Raw genomic sequence first — 19,293 nt, forward strand, 5'->3', positions numbered from 1 at the left:
AATAAAGGTTTCCCACTCACATACGTTAATTTGTTCATTTACAGGATGTACATCAAATGGTTTTCTAAAGGCTTGCATGATTTTTGCTGTCAACAAACTGATATCTGATGCACATTACACTGATTGTTAATGTTATTTTTCCCCTTACCCCCCCCCCCCCCCCACCACCATATCCCTTCCCCCTATCCACCCCTCATAACTACCCTGTTCCAGTTGAAAAATCCAATAAAATCGTTTGGAATAAAAAAAAAATGAATAGGTCCAAAATTTTCCACCTCCACATTTATACCAGGAATGGCATTAAAATTAGGGCTGTCCCATCCCTGTCTCCCCCATCCCCGTCCCTGTATCCCTCGTCCCATCCCTGTCTCCCCCGTCCCTGTCTCCCCCTGTCCCTGTGCCCCCCTTCCCGTCCCTGTCCCCCCCCCCTCCCCCGTCTCGTCCATTCCCTCTTTCCCGTTCCCCTCGGAATTTTGTGTTTAAGCATCGCAATACAACTTTTGCAGCTAAAGTACAGGGGACTTTGATAGAAAATGTGTTTTGCTTTTTTGTCATTATTCTCTAATGTCTTCAATGTTTAATTCATTGTTTTGATCTCTAAAACTCTTTATTATTCATATGTATATATATATATATATATATATATATGTATGTATCTATAATTGTCTAAGGGGTACTTCCGTCTGTCTGTCTCGGAAATCCCGCATCACTGATTGGTCTCGCCCAGCTGCCTGTCCTGGCTGCCGCGACCACTCAGCGACGGGCACAGTCAGGCCGAGAATTAGTCCCTCCCTACTCCAGTCCAATCAGTGCCTGGCGCCCGCTCCATACTCTCCTGCCGTCAGTGCCCACTCTATACTCCCGTCCAGTCACCGCTCACACAGGGTTAATGACAGCGTTAACGGACCGCGTTATGCCGCGGGTAACGCACTCCGTTAACGCCGCTATTAACCCTTTGTGATCAACTTTTTACTATTGATGCTGCCTATGCAACATCAATAGTAAAAAGATGTAATGTTCAAAATAATAATAAAAAAAAAAAAAACCTGCTATTCACATTTTCCGTCGTCTGACGATGCGCTCGAGCCTGCAGCCAGCTTCCGTTCCCAGAGATGCATTGCGACATTACCCAGAAGACTTAGCGGTCTCGCATCGGCACAGCTTCGCTGGATACCGGCAGGTGAGTATATAACTATTTTTTATTTTAAATAGTTTTTGTTAACAGGGATATGGTGCCAACAGTGCTATATACTAAGTGGGCTGTTTTATGTACCGCGTGGCTGCTATATACTACGTGGCCACTGCTGTATACTACGTGGCCAGTGTTATATACTATGTGGGCTGTGTTACATACTGCGTGGCTGCTATATACTACGTGGCCACTGTTACATACTACGTGGCCAGTGTTACATACTATGTGGGCTGTGCTATATATTACGTAGCCAGTGTTATAGGACAATATGCTCTAGCAAGTTATCTGTCATAAACAGATTTAAAAAAATGAATAGGTCCAAAATTTTCCAACTCCACATTTATACCAGAAATGGCATTAAAATTAAGGATGAATGTAGTCGAATCCGAAGCCTCCCATCTGGGAAATGCTACATCAAGAGGCAAAGCCCCTTGGACATTAATGTGCGCCAATTCACGAGCACTAGGGACAGCGCTAGTACTGGGCATTGTTCCCTGAGTTGGAGACATTTCTCCAGAAGCGCTATTTGTCCCCCTTGTTGTACTGGTCCATGTGTGTGACGATGGACCAGAATCACTGCTCATTTCTGAGCTATCACTGTCCCTGCTACTAAAGCCCTCGAAATCCACATCGCCATCTGGCACTGCACTATCTTCACTGTCAGAACATAAAAGTGCATAAACCTCCTCTGCACTATAATACTGACAGCCCATTTTATTCGTTATTATCTTTTCTGGAAATAGAAAACTCTGATGTGACGTGACCAAATTATTGGGGAGACAATTGAGAAAAGACTAATTCTTTAGCCTAACCCTAACTTTAGAACAAACCCTAACTTTAGCCTAAAAGTAACCCTTACAGTAACCCTAACTTTAGCCTAACAGTAACCCTATATTTAGTCCCAACACTAACCTTACCAATAGCATTAACCCTAACCTGCCTTATCTGTTTGCTGACTGACGCAGCTGTTGGCAGCAGCACTTGTAACACTGTTTCCAGTTCACCACCTGACAGCACCATTGGAGGACGTCCTTCTTACCCTCAGTGGGACAGGAACCACAAGCAGTTAAAAGGACCCTCCCCACTCCACCCACCAGTGTTTTTCCTGTCCCACTGCGGATAGGAACGGCAAGCATGTCCTCCGACGGTGCTGTGCAGATGGTGGGGATCGGGGGGCCCAGCCTTTCCCTTCCCCGCCGCAAGATATCTGCGGCTGATACCTGCTATGGGGGGTCCCTCAGCCTCCCCAGTGTAGCGCTGCTCCTGGGGGTCGGGTCCGTTTCCTCCTCGTGGGGGCTCTCTGTCCGGGTGCCTGTCTGCCGGGGGGTGAGTGCGGCGGCCGCCTTCAGCAGCGGCCTGCTCCAGCATGCGACCGCAGCTTCCGGGTCCAGCGGCCGCGTCACTTCCGGTCGCGACGGCCGCGTCACTTCCGGTCGCGACCGGAGGAGACTATGGAGGAGACTGCCAGACCTGAGGGGACTGACCAGCTTCAGGGGCACGTGAGTGGGCTATGTTAAAGCCATACCACAAAGCTCACCCCTCCCCCTGCTTCCCTACTTACGTACCTCACACATCTCTATTTATCCTAGGCTGACCCTCCCATCCCCACAGCCGAAAGGAAAAAATCGGGGAAAAATAAATTTCCGATTTGTGCCACTAAGTTTCCGGAAAATTGGCGTAAACCATTGTGCAAATCGTGCACATCCAAGATTGTGGGTGATGAGCAAACGACGCTACTATCCAGTATGAGGACCATGATTCGACAGGAGGTTCAGGCTTCTATCTCAAGCTTGAATCTTTCCCAGGCAACTCAGTCAGAACCGCAGACTTCACGGAAGAGGCCAAGGGAGTCTAGCCCCTCTTCCGAGGGTGAGGTTTCAGAGGATTCTGACCAGGAGGAAAGAGATGGAGCTTTAGGCAAAGGGAAGAGATATCTCTTCTCTGCAGCAGACACAGACGAGCTTCTTTATGCTGTGCGCAACACCATGCAGCTACAGGATACGCCAGAGGAGACCTCGATCCAGGACGAGATGTTTGGCGGATTACATGCCCAGGTGACAAAAGTCTTCCCCGTCAGCAACCACATCCGTTCCGTGATCCTGGAAGAGTGGCAGGAAGCGGAGAAAAAACTGGTGATTCCTAGGGATTTTAGACTTCGACTGCCCTACAATTCAGAGGACATTAAAGTGTGGGATGAAGTTCCCAAGATCGATGTGCCACTAGCAAAAGTGGCGAAGAAAACCTCAATCCCATTTGAGGAACCTTCCGCATTAAAAGATCCTATGGATCGTAAAGCGGACGGTTTGCTAAGGAGAACTTGGGAGTCCTCCGCGGCAATAATACGGGCCAATATAGCGGCAACATCCGTAGCCCGGTCAATGCATTTATGGATTGACGATTTAGAGGATCATCTCAAAGCCAAAACTTCCAGAGATGTTATCCTTAAATCCCTGCCGTTGCTCAAACTCGCAACAGGCTTTATGGCGGACGCTTCGGCCGAATCTGTACATTTTGCGGCTAGAAGCGAATCTTTGTCTAACGCGGCCAGAAGAGCCATATGGCTAAAAACCTGGTCGGGGATCTCCAGTCAAAAAATAAATTGTGTGGAATCCCATTCTCAGGGAATAAAGTATTTGGGCCTATTCTAGACGATATCCTAGAAAAAGCCTCAGACAAAAAGAAGGGATTCCCTGAGGAGAATACCAAAAGGTATCAGCCCTTTCGTAGGTCCCGACCTAGTCAGAGGACAGACTACAGGGGGAAAGGGAAGACTGGGAGGTGGTCTTATCCCAAGGGTGGAAAAGGTAGAGACTCCATCTTCCCAAGTGCAGGTACACCAAAGTCAAATAAATGACATAAAGGTGGGAGGTCGATTACAAAAATTTCTAGGGGGTTGGCAGAAGGTGTCCCAGAATCCTTGGATTCTACAGGTGATTGCGCAGGGATACAAATTAGAGTTTTCCAGCAGTCCCTCAGAAAGATTTGTAGTAACCCGACTGCCCGCTCTCCGACTCCTCCATGTGGACAAACATCCAGGAGCTGTTGGATTTAGAGGCGATTGTGCCAGTTCCAAACTCAGAAAGAGGCAAAGGCCATTATTCCCATTTGTTTTCAATAAAGAAACCATCCGGGGACTCCCGGAAGATTATAAATTTAAAACCACAAAACAAATGGGTCCGGTACAAAAGATTCCGGATGGAATCTTATAAAGTCCACAACGCCTCTAATAGACAAGGACATGGTAATGTGTACCCTAGACCTAAGCAACGCATACTATCATGTCCCGATACACATCTCCTACCAAAGATTCCTGAGATTTGCCATAATGAACAAGGGGATAGTACATCACTTCCAGTTCAGATGTCTCCCCTTCGGGCTTGCTTCAGCGCCCAGGATTTTTACCAAGCTGATGTCGGAAGTTGTGGCCTATCTAAGGAACCAGAATGTGACCATTGTCCCATACCTGGACGACTTCCTGATAATGGCGAAATCACAGAAACACCTCAAAATAGACTGCACTTTCACTCTTTCCATCCTACAGGAGCTGGGGTGGATTGTGAACTGGAAGAAGTCCTGCCTGGTCCCGAATTCCAGAATAAAATTTTTGGGAGTGATGTTGGATTCCAATCTAAGAACATCTTTTTTACCAGAAGACAGGCAAGAGGCCTTGATCAGGCACATTCATCAGTTCAGAAAAAGTACCCCCTCCACAAGAGAGGCAATGAGGATACTCTGCTTCATGACAGCATGCATACCCTGTGTGAAATGGAGCCAATTCCACTCGCGTGAGTTGCAAGGAGAAGTTCTAGGATCCTGGAACATGAAACAGAGTTCCCTAGACAGGAAGATGGTTGTGTCTCCGTCGGTAAAGAGATCCCTAACCTGGTGGACCACACTGGGAAACCTGAAAGAGGGAGTTCCATGGATACTCGATCCCTGTGTTACGGTGACCACAGACGCCAGTCAATACGGATGGGGCGGTCATATAGGAAGAACATACTACCAGGGAGAATGGACTCCTCAGATTGCCGCAAAATCGTCAAATTTCAGGGAGCTATATGCGATCTGGAAAGTGTTGCGCCAGGCCCAGTCATTGGTCCGAGGCAGACACGTGAGAATACTGTCCGACAATATCACAGCAGTGGCATTTCTGAGACACCAGGGAGGTCCGAGGCATCTACCACTACAACACTTAGCAGACCAGACTTTCAGGTGGGCAGAAAGATCTGTCAAATCCATCTTGGCAGTTCACCTGGAGGGTGCCAAGAATCAGGTAGCAGATTTCTTGAGCCAAAAGTCGGTACATCCCGGAGAATGGGAACTGAACCCGGAAGTATTCAGCAGTCTATGTCAGAAATGGGGAACACCTCAGGTGGACCTCTTTGCCACCAGGTCGAACACAAAGATCAGAGCATTTTTCTCTCTGAATCCTCTAGATGGAGCCACAGAAGTAGACGCCTTGTCTCAGTATTGGGGAGAAGGTCTCCTGTACGCATTTCCGCCTCTTCCTCTGATATCGAAGACACTCAGGAAGATACGAGACGAGAAAGCAACCGTAATTCTGGTGGTTCCTTTTTGGCCGAAAAGAAGCTGGTTTTCTCTACTATCCAGGATGTCAACAGAGGAACCAGTCTTACTACCGAACAGGCAGGACCTTCTACTTCAAGGTCCGGTGTTCCACAAGAATCCAGATTCTCTTCACCTATCTGCTTGGATCCTGAATGGCAAACCTTAAGATCCAGAGGCCTGTCAGAAGATGTCATTACCACACTCCAGGCAAGCAGAAAGTCGGTGACTTCGGCGATTTACAACAAGATCTGGAAGCGGTATTGTTCCTTTCTGGGAGAAGGTCCTGTGGATACTTCGAAACTGGATATCCCCAGAATCCTCGATTTCCTGCAACTCGGATTTGACAAGGGCCTTCGGCCTAGTACTCTAAAAGTACAGATTGCAGCACTTAGTGTCTTTTTTGATACATCACTAGCCTCCCATCCCTGGATAGCGAGATTTTCCAGGGCCACGCAGAGAATGAGGCCACTTGTGAGGAAATCAACCCCTCCTTGGGACCTAAACCTGGTCCTTAACACTTTGTGTAAAACCCCTTACTTACTGTCGGAAGATATGGACATAGCCAATCTCTCCTTTAAGACGCCATGATTATGATTGCCATAACATCAGCTAAAAGGCTGGGGGAGATGCAGGCTCTTTCTATCCAGAATCCATATCTTCAAATCTTTGACGACAGAATAGTCTTCAAACCTAACCCAGCTTTCCTCCCCAAAGTAGTATCCTCTACCAATATAAATCAGGAGATAATCCTTCCTTCTTTCTGCCAACACCCTAAAAACGCAAAAGAGGGGGTCTACCATAACCTTGACGTTAGGGAGATTGTTCTAAAATACCTGGGGGCGACAGAAAGCTGGAGACGGGACACCAACCTATTTATACAATACGGTGGTCCAAATAGGGGTTGTAAAGCAGCAAAATCAACCATTGCTAGGTGGATTAAAAACATGATTAGCCTAGCATATACAGACCAAGGGAAAGATCCCCCGGATACTCTTAGGGCCCACTCAACACGAGCTATTTCTACATCATGGGCAGAGAAAGGGGGTGCCTCGGCTGAGCAAATCTGTAGGGCGGCGACTTGGACTAGTCTTTCTACCTTTGCTAGACACTATAAATTAGATGTCGTATCAGACCAGTTAGCTTTTGGTAGAAAAGTTTTACATGCAGTAGTCCCACCCTAGTTAAAAATCCTTTGGTATTCTCCAATGGTGCTGTCAGGTGGTGGACTGGAAAACGGTAATTAGTTCTTACCGGTAATTGTATTTCCAGGAATCCACCTGACAACACTACCAGTTCCCTCCCACTGCAAGCTTATACTACTGACTAATGTGATGTAACATTGGTGTGTAATTGTAAATAAACTCTCTTTTTGCATCCATCCAGATGTGGTACTTAGAAAATCACTGGTGGGTGGAGTGGGGAGGGTCCTTTTAACTGCTTGTGGTTCCTGTCCCACTGAGGGTAAGAAGGACGTCCTCCAATGGTGCTGTCGGGTGGATTCCTGGAAATACAATTACCGGTAAGAACTAATTACCGTTTTCTCCTCTAATCTCTCACTGACAGGAGATCTGAGGAGTAACAGCGTTTTTATGAGGCAGATCTCCCGGGAAAGTTCATTGCTACAACCAACTGTCCTAGTCATTTGTCTCATTGGCTGGTGTGATGCTGATGTCATCAGGACCTGAACCAGTCAGGTCTCGATGAGGTCGGGGGTCACAGTAAGATTTGTGCGCCGACCGTAGGCAAACGTTGGGTGCTGCACAAAGCCGATGTTTATCTACTGTTGGCGATCACGAAGCGCTTGAGTTAAGGGTACCATCATTTCTGTCCAGGCCTATTTCATGAGTTGTATTTTTTATTTTTTTTTTATTTTGTGTAAGCATGGTTGAAAAGCAATGTCTGATTTACATTTGTTCATTTTCATAGATTAAAATTTTTTATTCATTATTACTTTTGTCAGATTCATGTTATTTCTGTGACCATTGTGGGTTTTTCTGTCACTAAACGACGGGTACCAACAATTTAGACCACGTGTGCAGGAGGAATGAATATTTTGACTCCATAGCCACTTTCTGGAAATTAGCACGAAGTGGATGTTGGAGAGTGAAAATTACACACCTGCCATTTTATTACCCAGCACATAGTGCTCAGATTGTGCTCCAGGAGACACACAGACAATAAATTAAGTGGATTCTTCTCACTATAATATTGGTAAATAAAGGGATCCTAAATGTTGTTTGAGCACACTGCAAGACTCAGAAGTGAGAGCAGATTTTGCTGGATTGGTTTATAGAAACGCTGTTGCTTTTCAACAGTCTTTGAGCCACTAATAGTGTGGGAACCTCTGTTTTTCCATTGACAGATGATGAACCTGAGTGGGGACTTGTTTTTTGTGAGATAAAAATTGGTATTATTTTCACCTACATAATATTGATTGGTTTCTTTTTATTTGATATTTGGGAGGCAGAATGAACAAACAGTTGAACGCCACACACTACTGGTTCATCCAACAAGGTTTTCTACTAGACTGTGAACTGTCATGGTCTTGGTAAATAATTAAAGTTTTTTACATAGCTTGCCATTTTTATGGACAGTTTAAGTAGAAATGTTCAAAAATATAAAACTCTAGGATATTTTATAAAAAAAATAATTTTTTTTTATCTTAGCAGATGACTGTACCAGAAGATCAGAGGGACATCTGACATCGTCAATGTTTAAATCTGATGATCTTGAGATCCTACAAGATACAACTGAAGTGATTGCTGTTACTCCAGATATATCATCATTCATTCACAGCAAAGATCTATCATCTGATCCTATGAAACAGGTCCCGTATTCTGATTCATTACTGACTACTAAGGAAAATCAAAGTCACAAACGAGGCATTAAAAAACAAACAGCGTCTAAAGCAAAGAAGTCCTTTTCATGTTCAGAATGTGGGAAATATTTTACCCGCAAAGAAAATCTTGTTAGACACCAAAGAATCCACACAGGGGAGAAGCCTTTTTCCTGTTCAGAATGTGGGAAATCTTTTGCACGTAAATCACTGCTTGTGACTCACCATAGAACTCACACGGGGGAGAAGCCTTTTTCATGTTCAGAATGTGGGAAATGTTTTACCTATAAAGGGAATTTTGATGAACACCAAAGAACCCACACAGGAGAGAAGCCTTTTTCCTGTTCAGAATGTGGGAAATGTTTTAACCATAAAGGGAATCTTGCTAGTCACCAGAGAACTCACACAGGGGAGAAGCCTTTTTCATGTTCAGAATGTGGGAAATGTTTTAAATGGAAAATAGATCTTGATAGCCATCAAAGAACTCACACTGGGGAGAAGCCTTTTTCCTGTTCAGAATGTGGGAAATGTTTTACCCAGAAAAGAGAGTTGGTTAATCACCAGAGAACTCACACAGAGGAGAAGCCTTTTTCCTGTTCTGAATGTGGGAAATGTTTTAACCAGAAAGGAAATCTTGTTAGTCATCAGAGATCTCACACAGGGGAGAAGCCTTTTTCCTGTACTGAATGTGGGAAATGTTTTAACCACAACGGGAATCTTGTTAGTCATCAGAGAACTCACACAGGGGAGAAGCCTTTTTCCTGTTCAGAATGTGGGAAATGTTTCATCCTGAAAGCGAATCTTGTTATACATCAGAGCAATCACACAGGGGAGAATCCTTTTTCCTGTTCTGAATGTGGGAAATGTTTTAACCAGAAAGGGAATCTTGCTAGTCACCAGAGAACTCACACAGGGGAGAAGCCTTTTTCCTGTTCAGAATGTGGGAAATATTTTAAATGGAAAATAGATCTTGATAGCCATCAAAGAACCCACACAGGGGAGAAGCCTTTTTCCTGTTCAGAATGTGGGAAATGTTTTAACCATAAAGGGAATCTTGCTAGTCACCAGAGAACTCACACAGGGGAGAAGCCTTTTTCCTGTTCAGAATGTGGGAAATGTTTTAACCAGAAAGGGAATCTTATTAGTCACTGGAGAACTCACACAGGGGAGAAGCCTTTTTCCTGTTCAGAATGTGGGAAATGTTTTACCTACAAAGGGCATCTTGTTAGTCACCAGAGAACTCACACAGGGGAGAAGCCTTTTTCCTGCTCAGAATGTGGGAAATGTTTTAAATGGAAAGTACTTCTTGTTAGACATCAGAGCAGTCACACAGAGGGGAAGCCTCTTTCATTTTGTTAATGTGGAAAATATTTTACTTGGAAATCAACTGTTAATAAACATTAGAGATGTCACATAGGGAAGAAGCCTTTTTATGTTCATAATGTTGGAATAGTTTTAACCAAAATTAAATCTTCTGAAATTGGTTGTCTCTTGTCATTCCTCATGTTTGCTGAAAAAAAGGATAACACTAAACTTTATTAATTCCAAATGTGAAACTATACTCAAAATTCACCCCCTGAAGGTTAGTCAGTAGGTGACTAATAGAAAAAGCATGTATATAGGGTGAGATGATGTATACACACTCACTCTCCAAGCCTCTCGTTTCATTTTTCCTCACCAAAGGCAACTAATCAGTAGTATTAAATATTGACCTATATTCAAGCGAGTACCTGTATCCCTCGTCCCTGTCTCCCCCGTCCCTGTCGTCCCGTCTGTCTCCCCCGTCCCGTCCCTGTCTCCTCTGTCCCGTCCCTGTCTCCCCCCGTCCCGTCCATCTCTCCCCGTCCCTGTCTTCCCCGTCCCTGTCTCCCACTGTCCCATCCCTGTCTCGTCCTATCCCTGCCTCCCCCCATCCCTGTCTCCCCCGTCCCTGTCCCCCCCGTCCATCCCTGTCTCCCCCTCGTCCTGTCCCTGTCTCCCCTGTCCCATCCCTGTCTCCCCCGTCCCGTCCGTCTCTCCCCGTCCCTGTCTCCCACCGTCCTGTCCCTGTCTCGTCCCATCCCTGCCTCCCCCCGTCCCTGTCTCCCCCGTCCGTCCTTGTCTCCCCCTCGTCCTGTCCCTGTCTCCCCCGTCCCGTCCCTGTTTCCCCAGTCACTGTTTCCCTGTCCCTGTCTCCCCCTCCCCCCATCCCTGTCGTCCCGTCCCTGCCTCCCCCCATCCGTGTCCCGTCCCTGTCTCCCCCATCCCCGTCCCTGTATCCCTCGTCCTATCCCTGTCTCACCCATCCCTGTGCCCCCCTTCCCGTCCCTGTCCCCTCCCCCGTCTCATCCATTCCTGCTTTCCCGTTCCCCCCCGGAATTTTGTGTTAAGCATCGCAATACAACTTTTGCAGCTAAAGCACAGGGGACTTTGATAGAAAATGTGTTTTGCTTTTTTGTCATTATTCTCTAATGTCTTTAATGTTTAATTCATTGTTTTGATCTCTAAAACTCTTTATTATTCATTTGTATGTATGTATGTGTATATCTAATATATAATTGCCTAGAATACTACTTCCTGCAATTTGTGCCAACTTCCGTGGCTTTGTCCGGAGCTAATGTCCGGAGCTAATGTCCGGAGCTAATGTCCGGAGATAAGTGACGTCAACAGTGTCCAGTGTCTGATTGGTTGCCGCCTGCTGCGAGCGACCAATCAGAAACGTGCCGTACTGTGACACACTCCGCCCGCCATTTTGGTGTGATTTTTGAATTTTTACCTCACAGCAAGTTTCTACTGCGTGGAGGCGGGCCCAGTGACGTTGCTCTTCAAGCTCCTGCCGAATTTCGTCAAAAAAATGATAATACCATTTACCAAAACTATATATATTTAGTTGGGAAGTGGTTCAGTGACATTTTCACACCAATTTTGAACTTTTGTTTGGTGTTTTCTCCATATACTGCCTATTATTCACTGACTGTTATACTGAGAGACTGCCGTTTATTAACCTCTTCTTTGGGTATATTGCTCTATTATTTGCCACATAAGGACATTGTCTATTATTGCCCAGCAATTTCTCTGCAATATAAACTGCCTATTTATTAATATCTGCATTCCTGCAAAGAACTATTGCCTATTATTAACTGGCTATTTTCCTACTACCTGACACTGCCTCTTATTAACCTGTTGTTTGCCACCACCACGCTTAAAGCTGTTTAGCTTAGCCAACATGAGCTCTAATAGTGAGGATACTAATGACACAGAGCCCAAAGCTGCTGATGGTGCACGTAAGATTAGGTCTGATATAAAGTATACTAATAATGCAGAGCAAAAAGACAAGTTGTCGTCTGATGTCTTTCATCCCTCCCCTCATAAGCATGTTCATGGATCCTGTGTAACTGTACCTTAAATAACAAGAATTGTCAAGAGCTGGTGAGTGCAGCCATTTTTTGTTCTTTCTTACTATTATTTATTAATTGTATTATTCTTACATTTGAATAAATAAAGTATATATGGATTCTAGACTCCCGATTCTTTAGAATCGGGCTGACATCTAGTCTATATAATAATTGTCTAAGGGTTTTTCCGTCTGTCTGTCTGTCCAGGAAATCCCGCGTCTCTGATTGGTCGAGGCCGCCAGGCCTCGACCAATCAGCAACAGGCACAGTATCGACATAGAAATCCCGCGTCTCTGATTGGTCGAGGCCGCCAGGCCTCGACCAATCAGCGACGGGCACAGCGACGATGATGTCATAAAGGACGTAGACATCCCGCGTCTGGCGGCCTCGACCAATCAGCAACGAGCACAGTATCGACGTAGATGTCATAAAGGACGTAGAAATCCCACGTTTCTGATTCAGCGACGGGCACAGTATCGACATAGATGTCATAATGGTTGCCATGGCGACAATGATGTCATAAAGGTTGCCTCGACCAATCAGCGACGGGCACAGTCTGCTGCGAATTCTGGAATCATCATTGTCCATATACTACGGGGACATGCATATTCTAGAATACCCGATGCGTTAGAATCTGGCCACAATCTAGTGTCCTAATAGTTGCCATGTGACGATGATGACATAATAGGTTGCCATGGCGACATTAATGTCAGAATGGTTGCCTTGGCGAAGGTAATGTCATAATGGGTATATGGTCACGGGACTATGGGATGGAGGATATGTATGATGGGAATATTGACACGGGACTATGGAATGGAAGATATGTATGATGGGAATATGGGTACGGGACTATGGGATGGAGGTTATGTATGATGGGTATATGGGCACGGGACTATGGGATGGAGGATGTGTGATGGGAATATGGGCACGGGACTATGGAATGGAGGTTATGTATGATGGGTATATGGGCATGGGACTATGGGATAGAGGATGTGTGATGGGTATATGGGCACGGTACTATGGGATGGAGGTTATGTATGATGGGTATATGGGCACAGGACTATGGGATGGAGGATAATCATAATTTGTGATAAATGCCTGAGCAACGCCGGGCTCTTCAGCTAGTGTATATATATATATATATATATATATAAATAATTGTCTAAGGGGTACTTCCGTCTGTCTCGGAAATCCCGCATCGCTGATTGGTCTCGCCCAGCTGCCTGTCCTGGCTTCAGCGACGGGCACAGTCAGGCCGAGAATTAGTTCCTCCCTACTTCAGTCCAATCAGTGCCTGGCGCCCGCTCCATACTGTCCTGCCGTCAGTGCCCACTCCATACTCCCGTCCAGTCACCACTCACACAGGGTTAATGCCAGCGTTAACGACCGCGTTATGCTGCGGGTAACGCACTCCGTTAACGCCGCTATTAACCCTGTGTGATCAACTTTTTACTATTGATGCTGCCTATGCAACATCAATAGTAAAAAGATGTAATGTTAAAAATAATAAAAAAACAAAAAACCTGCTATTCACATTTTCCGTCGTGCGACGATGCGCTCGCGCCTGCCGCCAGCTTCCGTTCCCAGAGATGCATTGCGACATTGTCGGGGTCGTCACGACAATATCCTTCCTTCACCAGTCATTCCAAATCAGAATAATAGCAGTGGTACCGGAGTGAAGAATGAGTCAGACAAAAGCTGGTTCAAACTCAGTGCCTGCTCGTATGTCTACAAAGTGTAGCAACATCACAGCAACTGACTTTATTTCCTAATACACAACATTATATGATCTATTGGGGGAAGGTGTGCAGAGGGCGGGGTTAGGCGGGGTTTAAGCAATATGTCTAGTATTCAGTCCCTCTGATTGGTCTGACATCTTCTGATGGATCCGTCTGTCTCCACGTCGCTCTAAGTTTCGATTTCAAGAGAAATGATACTTGGCTTCTGGAATGTGAAACTTTCTTCTTTGGCAGAATCTGAATTTAGGGCAAAGGTGAATACTGGCAGCCATGTTAAATACAGTTACATTTGCATTAGCAAGCATAAAGGGAAAAACTTATTGTTTCACAGCATAAGAATATATAAAAGTACAAAGAGTATAAAGATATATATTTTCACCTTGACAATCCCCCCTAAACACTAAGTTTTTCCCTAAAAAGAAAGATCCTTCGAGACTGTCCATGTAATGGGGAAAGGGGAGGTGGATTTCTTCATCCAGACACCTCAGAAGCTCTCCCCTTGCGAGAGGCCTCCAGGCAGCTGAACCCTTCACTAGCTTCACATGGAGTTCTCCTGCTGTCCCTAAACTAAATCTCTTAGCTTCATCTGAGAGTTGGGGGTTTTGTCTAATTTCTTAAGGGGGACGTACTTAGGGATCTCCCCTGGATCCGTGCCATCGTACTCTGGTGGGTCTACTTCTTGGTTGAGGAAGGTGCCAGTCGGAGTTCCTTCAGCAATAACCTTTTTATACAGGGGAATAACACAACAGAGGATTATCGATCCAACTACAAGAAGGGCAATCAGTACCAGACAAGCTTGTTGAAGAAATCCTTTGAGCCCACACAACCAACCGGAAAAGAAAGATGTCTCTACTCCAGCATTAGTTTTTAATTCTGCTGCTAACCAATTTATCTTTTTAAGAGCTATCATGGTCTTCCCATTTACCCCAGAGTTCTGAGGGATAAAGGTACAACATTCCTCTCCCACCATCCCGCAGACTCCTCCTTTCTCAGCTAAGATCATATCAAGGGCTAGTCGGTTTTGGAGGGTCATTCTAGTGTTAGGGCCCAATTCCTCAACTATACCTTGGAAAGCATCACAGATAAAATTGACAAACCTTTGTTCACTGTAATATATGTAATTGATCCAATCAACATTTTTGTTAATCTGCACCTGTGGGATTATGGAAGCAAAGCCAGCATAGATCTGGTTCTGGGCTTTAAATTGGTCAGGCACCCCCTTGGCACTCCAATGCCATCGACATATTCCAATGGATCTTCTTCATAACTCATGTGGAGCTGATCGAGACTTCTCCTCTTTCTGGTAAATTCATCAGGTATCTCTGGATCCCAAGGTAAAATCTTGAACTGCATAGCTAGTTTAACAAGGGTGCATTGACCTGTCCAGGTATTAGGCAACCTAGGACGGAGCTTACCATCTCCACATAACCAATAAATATCATACATATACTGTGTATGTTTAGCTAGCAAATCAGTATCTAGGGAACTGTTCTCTTTGCAGAAACCTGTCTCGAAGACCCCTACTGGTGTACCTGTAGTGTCGTGGGAATTATAGCAGGTATAATTATCAGCTAATACGGTTATCCCTCCTGGGACCTTTAGTTTAGGTTCTTCATGAATTAGTGGGACATAATCTGAGCAATCAGTGGGCTTTAGACCCTTCAACAGATTGATAACACAGGCAGTGGAATTGTCATCAGGAAAAAACAATACATGTGTGTATACGCAGCAGCACAAGCAATACATCCTACAGAAATATTCTGGACTCTTACATTGTATCTTACCCATTCTAACCATAAATTTTTCCTTGGGGCTGTTTGTGTTTCTATGGAGAAGACTTCTTGCCAACTGAGACCTGGAATGGGGATTACTTCGTTAACTACATTTTGCAAACTCTCACTTAGGCCTGTCTTAGGTGTACTGGTAACGGGGGCATTGGTTGGTCTGAGGCTAATATCCTGGAGCTGTATATGGCCTAAATTCCCATAGTATCCACTACTAAACACATTATGAAAATATCTTCCCAGTACAATTGTTATCTCTGGTAACACATATATATAATACTGGATGATTCCCTCTACCACCCGTTGAGTCTCGGGGCACTTGACTACATCGCAGAAATCAAATCGCCAGATATTTACCGGGGCCGTTAGATTTACCCAGAAAATAGTAGCACCGGAATTCTTATTTACAATAGGGGCCGAAAAGGTAGGGGCGAGGATAGCCCCCAGCCTCAGTACCAAAAACAACAGCAACATTTTCCTTCGATCACCACTGTGACTAAGCGCTGGTTCGGTCTCTTTTGCAATGTGATGCGTGGATCCAGGTGCTCTTTCCTTCAATTTTTCTGACACAGGAGTGATGAGGAGGACCTGGTAGGGTTCTAATCCATGTCTTCTGACATGGCTTTTCACGACCATAAAACCACCAGGCTTCAAGTTGTGACAAGTGTCGGTTTCTGCTGAATCTGGAAGGGAAGAAGAAACTAAAACATGGGTGTTAGCAACATTTTTACTAAACTGAATAACATATTGAACAGCACAGTCAGTTTCTTCTGACAACTACTGAGACTGAAAATTTGCAACTGAGAACCTAGCACCAAACAATATCTCATATGGGGACAGGCCATGTTTTGCAATAGGGGTAGTACGAATGTGTAAGAGCCCTGGCCATGGAGCCGTAGTCTCCTGCATCATTTTGGTCAATTGTCCCTTCAGTGTGCCGTTCAGCCTCTTAACTTTCCCACTAGATTGTGGAGAATATGGAGGGCTGCAGTGGATCCAAGCATTGTCAGAACCTCCTGATACACATGAGAAGAAAAGACCGGGCCTTGGTCACTTTCATCAACTTCTGGAACACCATATCTGCATTTGACTTCCATCACCAGTTTCTTTGCTGTGGTCTTTGCAGTCATATTGGTAACGGCGAATGCTTCTGGCCATCTGGAGAACATGTGGACAACCACCAGACAATATTCATACCTTCCAGACTTAGGCAACGTGATGAGGTCCACCTGGAGATTTTGGAAAGGATAGTCGGGCTTAGCAAGGTGCTTTGGGGTTACACGTTGAAGTTGACCGGGATTGCAGGTCTGACAGATACCTCGATGTGTGGGCCCATGCGCCCATGTGGCAATAGCAGGGTACATCCGCTTAGGGAGACACACAAGTTGGTCCTTTTTCCAGTGACCATTGTCCATACATGCTCCATCAGCTTTCCACTGCTTCACTTCTTCCTTTGGAGACATTCTCTGCATCGTCATTAAGCGGTCTCGCAGGGTCCGACAGAAAACCTCAGTCTGGCATAGATCATCAGGTTCCTGTAGAGTCAGTGTTTCTTGTAACTGTTTACGCTGAGAGCGTGTGGTCACCATAGTTGGTATGGTCTGCTCAACGGGTAGGAGAGCAGCAGCTTTTGCTTGCATATCCGCACAGGCGTTACCAACAGTCTGTGGCCTGTTCCTAGGACCGTGCTCCTTAACTTTGATGATGGCCACCTGGGTAGGTAATTTAATTGAGTCCATGAGGGTTTTAACAGCTTCAGCATTCTCCACTGAGTTTCGGCTGTAGTAACAAATCCTCGATTGGCCCATAGGGCTCCGAAATCATGAGCAATACCAAATGCATACTGTGAGTCCGTGTATATATCAGCCTGCCTGTCTTTGGCCAAAGTACATGTAGTAGACAGATCCTGAAGTTCTACTTCTTGTCCTGACAGGGAGGGAGGGAGTGCAGCTGCGTGCACTACAGTATCTTCCGTAGTAACAGCGTATCCAGTGTGGAAGCTGCCAAAATCATCAGCATATCTTGAACAGTCTTTCAGGGCATTGTAGAGAGGTTGCATTATGCGGGATGCGTCCGGTATTCACTGACAACAATAAGTACATGGTCCAAGAAAACGCTGGAGTTCAGTCTCATCTTTTGTAGCTGACGGCTATTTTTTTTTACTTCTGTGAGGTGTCTGGCACCCTGAAGGAGACAGTGACCCAAAAATATCACTTGACCAAGGCAGAACCGAAGTTTCGAGGCCGAAACCCGACAGTTCAGATCTGCCAGATACTTGCGAAGGCCAACAGTGGCAACAATGGCTTCCTGCTCTGTCTGTGCACACAACAAAAGATTACCCACATACTGAAGCAGCGTGACATAAGGATATTCTAACTGCCAGGGTTAAAGACACTCGCCCATATTTTTTTTTTTTTGCAAACTGATTGGGAAAGGGCGTGTAAGATACACATCTCATTATATTCATCTGCATAGGGGTTATATAACGTAAATACCATCTGACCATTATCTTGGAATTATGTTCTGGAGCGGAATTGTGATAATAAATCTGCCCCCAGTAGATTTACCGGACATGAGGGAGAGACCACGAACTAAGCAATAACTTCAGGGAAAGGTCCCACAGAGATGGGTTTTGTGAGAGTATATTTATTGGGTCTGCCGTCTACTCTAATTAAAACAAGCTCTTGGTCTGAGAATTAACATAGCGAGGGAGATTCCCAGACACAGGGTTAAAATGGATATTGGAGTATGAGACTGGATTTGTGTAAGGGAGGGGGGTTGGAGCCTGGGCCGGTGATAAGAAACCAGCTGCGTCCTTGTACTGCGCTGGGGGCTAGAGAGCGCAGCTGTTTGATTTAACCTCTAATTTTACTGCTGATACAGAGCGGGTTAAGTTCTTCTGAAAACTTTGTACTACTTTTAATGCATCGTCCGGAGTGGAATAAATCTCTTGATTCGCTGCTATTTGTCTATAGAAGGCCATGGGGGATGTTTCTGGCTGATCAATCAATGCTGTCAGCGTTTACCAAGGGAAAGGTGGGGGCTACAACTCCGGATCTTCTTGCTTCTCAATTGTAACAGACGTCTCTCCACTGAGAATTAGTAACTCTGCATACATCACAAATCCACCCGGCAGGATCATAGGGTGGGGGCGCACTAAGTTTTGGCAACCCAGGATATATTGGAGCTTTGGGGTTAAGGGGCACAGGGCTTACAGTCAGGAGAAGAGACTTAATTTCCTGGGGAGGGACCATATTACCCAACAGGGAGCCCCCCTGTTTCAGGTTATTATTTTTAATTATTTGTCTTTCTAACACATTACCCTCAATCACTTTCTCAGTTCCCTCTTGCACCACAAACATCTAGTTTTTGTCACAGTAATAGACAACTTTCCTTTTTTCAACGTAACAAAAACAAATCAAATTCACTTTCTCTGTAAATCCTTAATTTGCTATATATCAACCATTCAACTTGAAACAGATGAATCTTTTACCAATCTTTCAATTACACTGATAACCAAACAATCCTTTTTTTAAGTTTCCTTCTAAAACAAAACACCATATTTTACTTTAAACTTACAATAATTCTTATTACACAAGGAGAGGACGCAGCGACTCGCCCCCTCCATACCAGAAACACAGAACAGATAAGAACATCACAGCATTCCTCAACACAAAAGAAAGCAATAGCACAGCTGTTTGACCCCTCCCATCGAGTGTCTCGGAAAACCACACAGAGTAACGGAATACAGCAGTTCTCAGACTCAATTAATTTCTACAAAACCTTCACACAATTCATA

The 19,293-nt window shown here is 45.1% G+C and overlaps 1 protein-coding gene across 2 annotated transcripts in view; it reads left to right on the forward strand.

Annotated features, from left to right (window-relative positions):
• LOC138662985 (oocyte zinc finger protein XlCOF6-like) overlaps nucleotides 1–10,080 on the forward strand; it is a 34,584-nt gene extending 24,504 nt beyond the window's left edge. The window contains exon 7 of one of the 2 annotated variants that reach the window (XM_069749015.1): nucleotides 8,428–10,080. In XM_069749015.1, the coding sequence (XP_069605116.1) occupies nucleotides 8,428–9,956 (1,529 nt within the window). In that variant the 3' untranslated portion in view covers nucleotides 9,957–10,080. The remainder of the gene's footprint in view (nucleotides 1–8,427) is intronic. The other variant, XM_069749016.1, reaches the window with a different exon arrangement.
• Nucleotides 10,081–19,293: the final 9,213 nt, after the last annotated feature.

The sequence above is a fragment of the Ranitomeya imitator genome, chromosome 2, assembly GCF_032444005.1.
Source record: "Ranitomeya imitator isolate aRanImi1 chromosome 2, aRanImi1.pri, whole genome shotgun sequence".
NCBI lineage: Eukaryota > Metazoa > Chordata > Amphibia > Anura > Dendrobatidae > Ranitomeya > Ranitomeya imitator.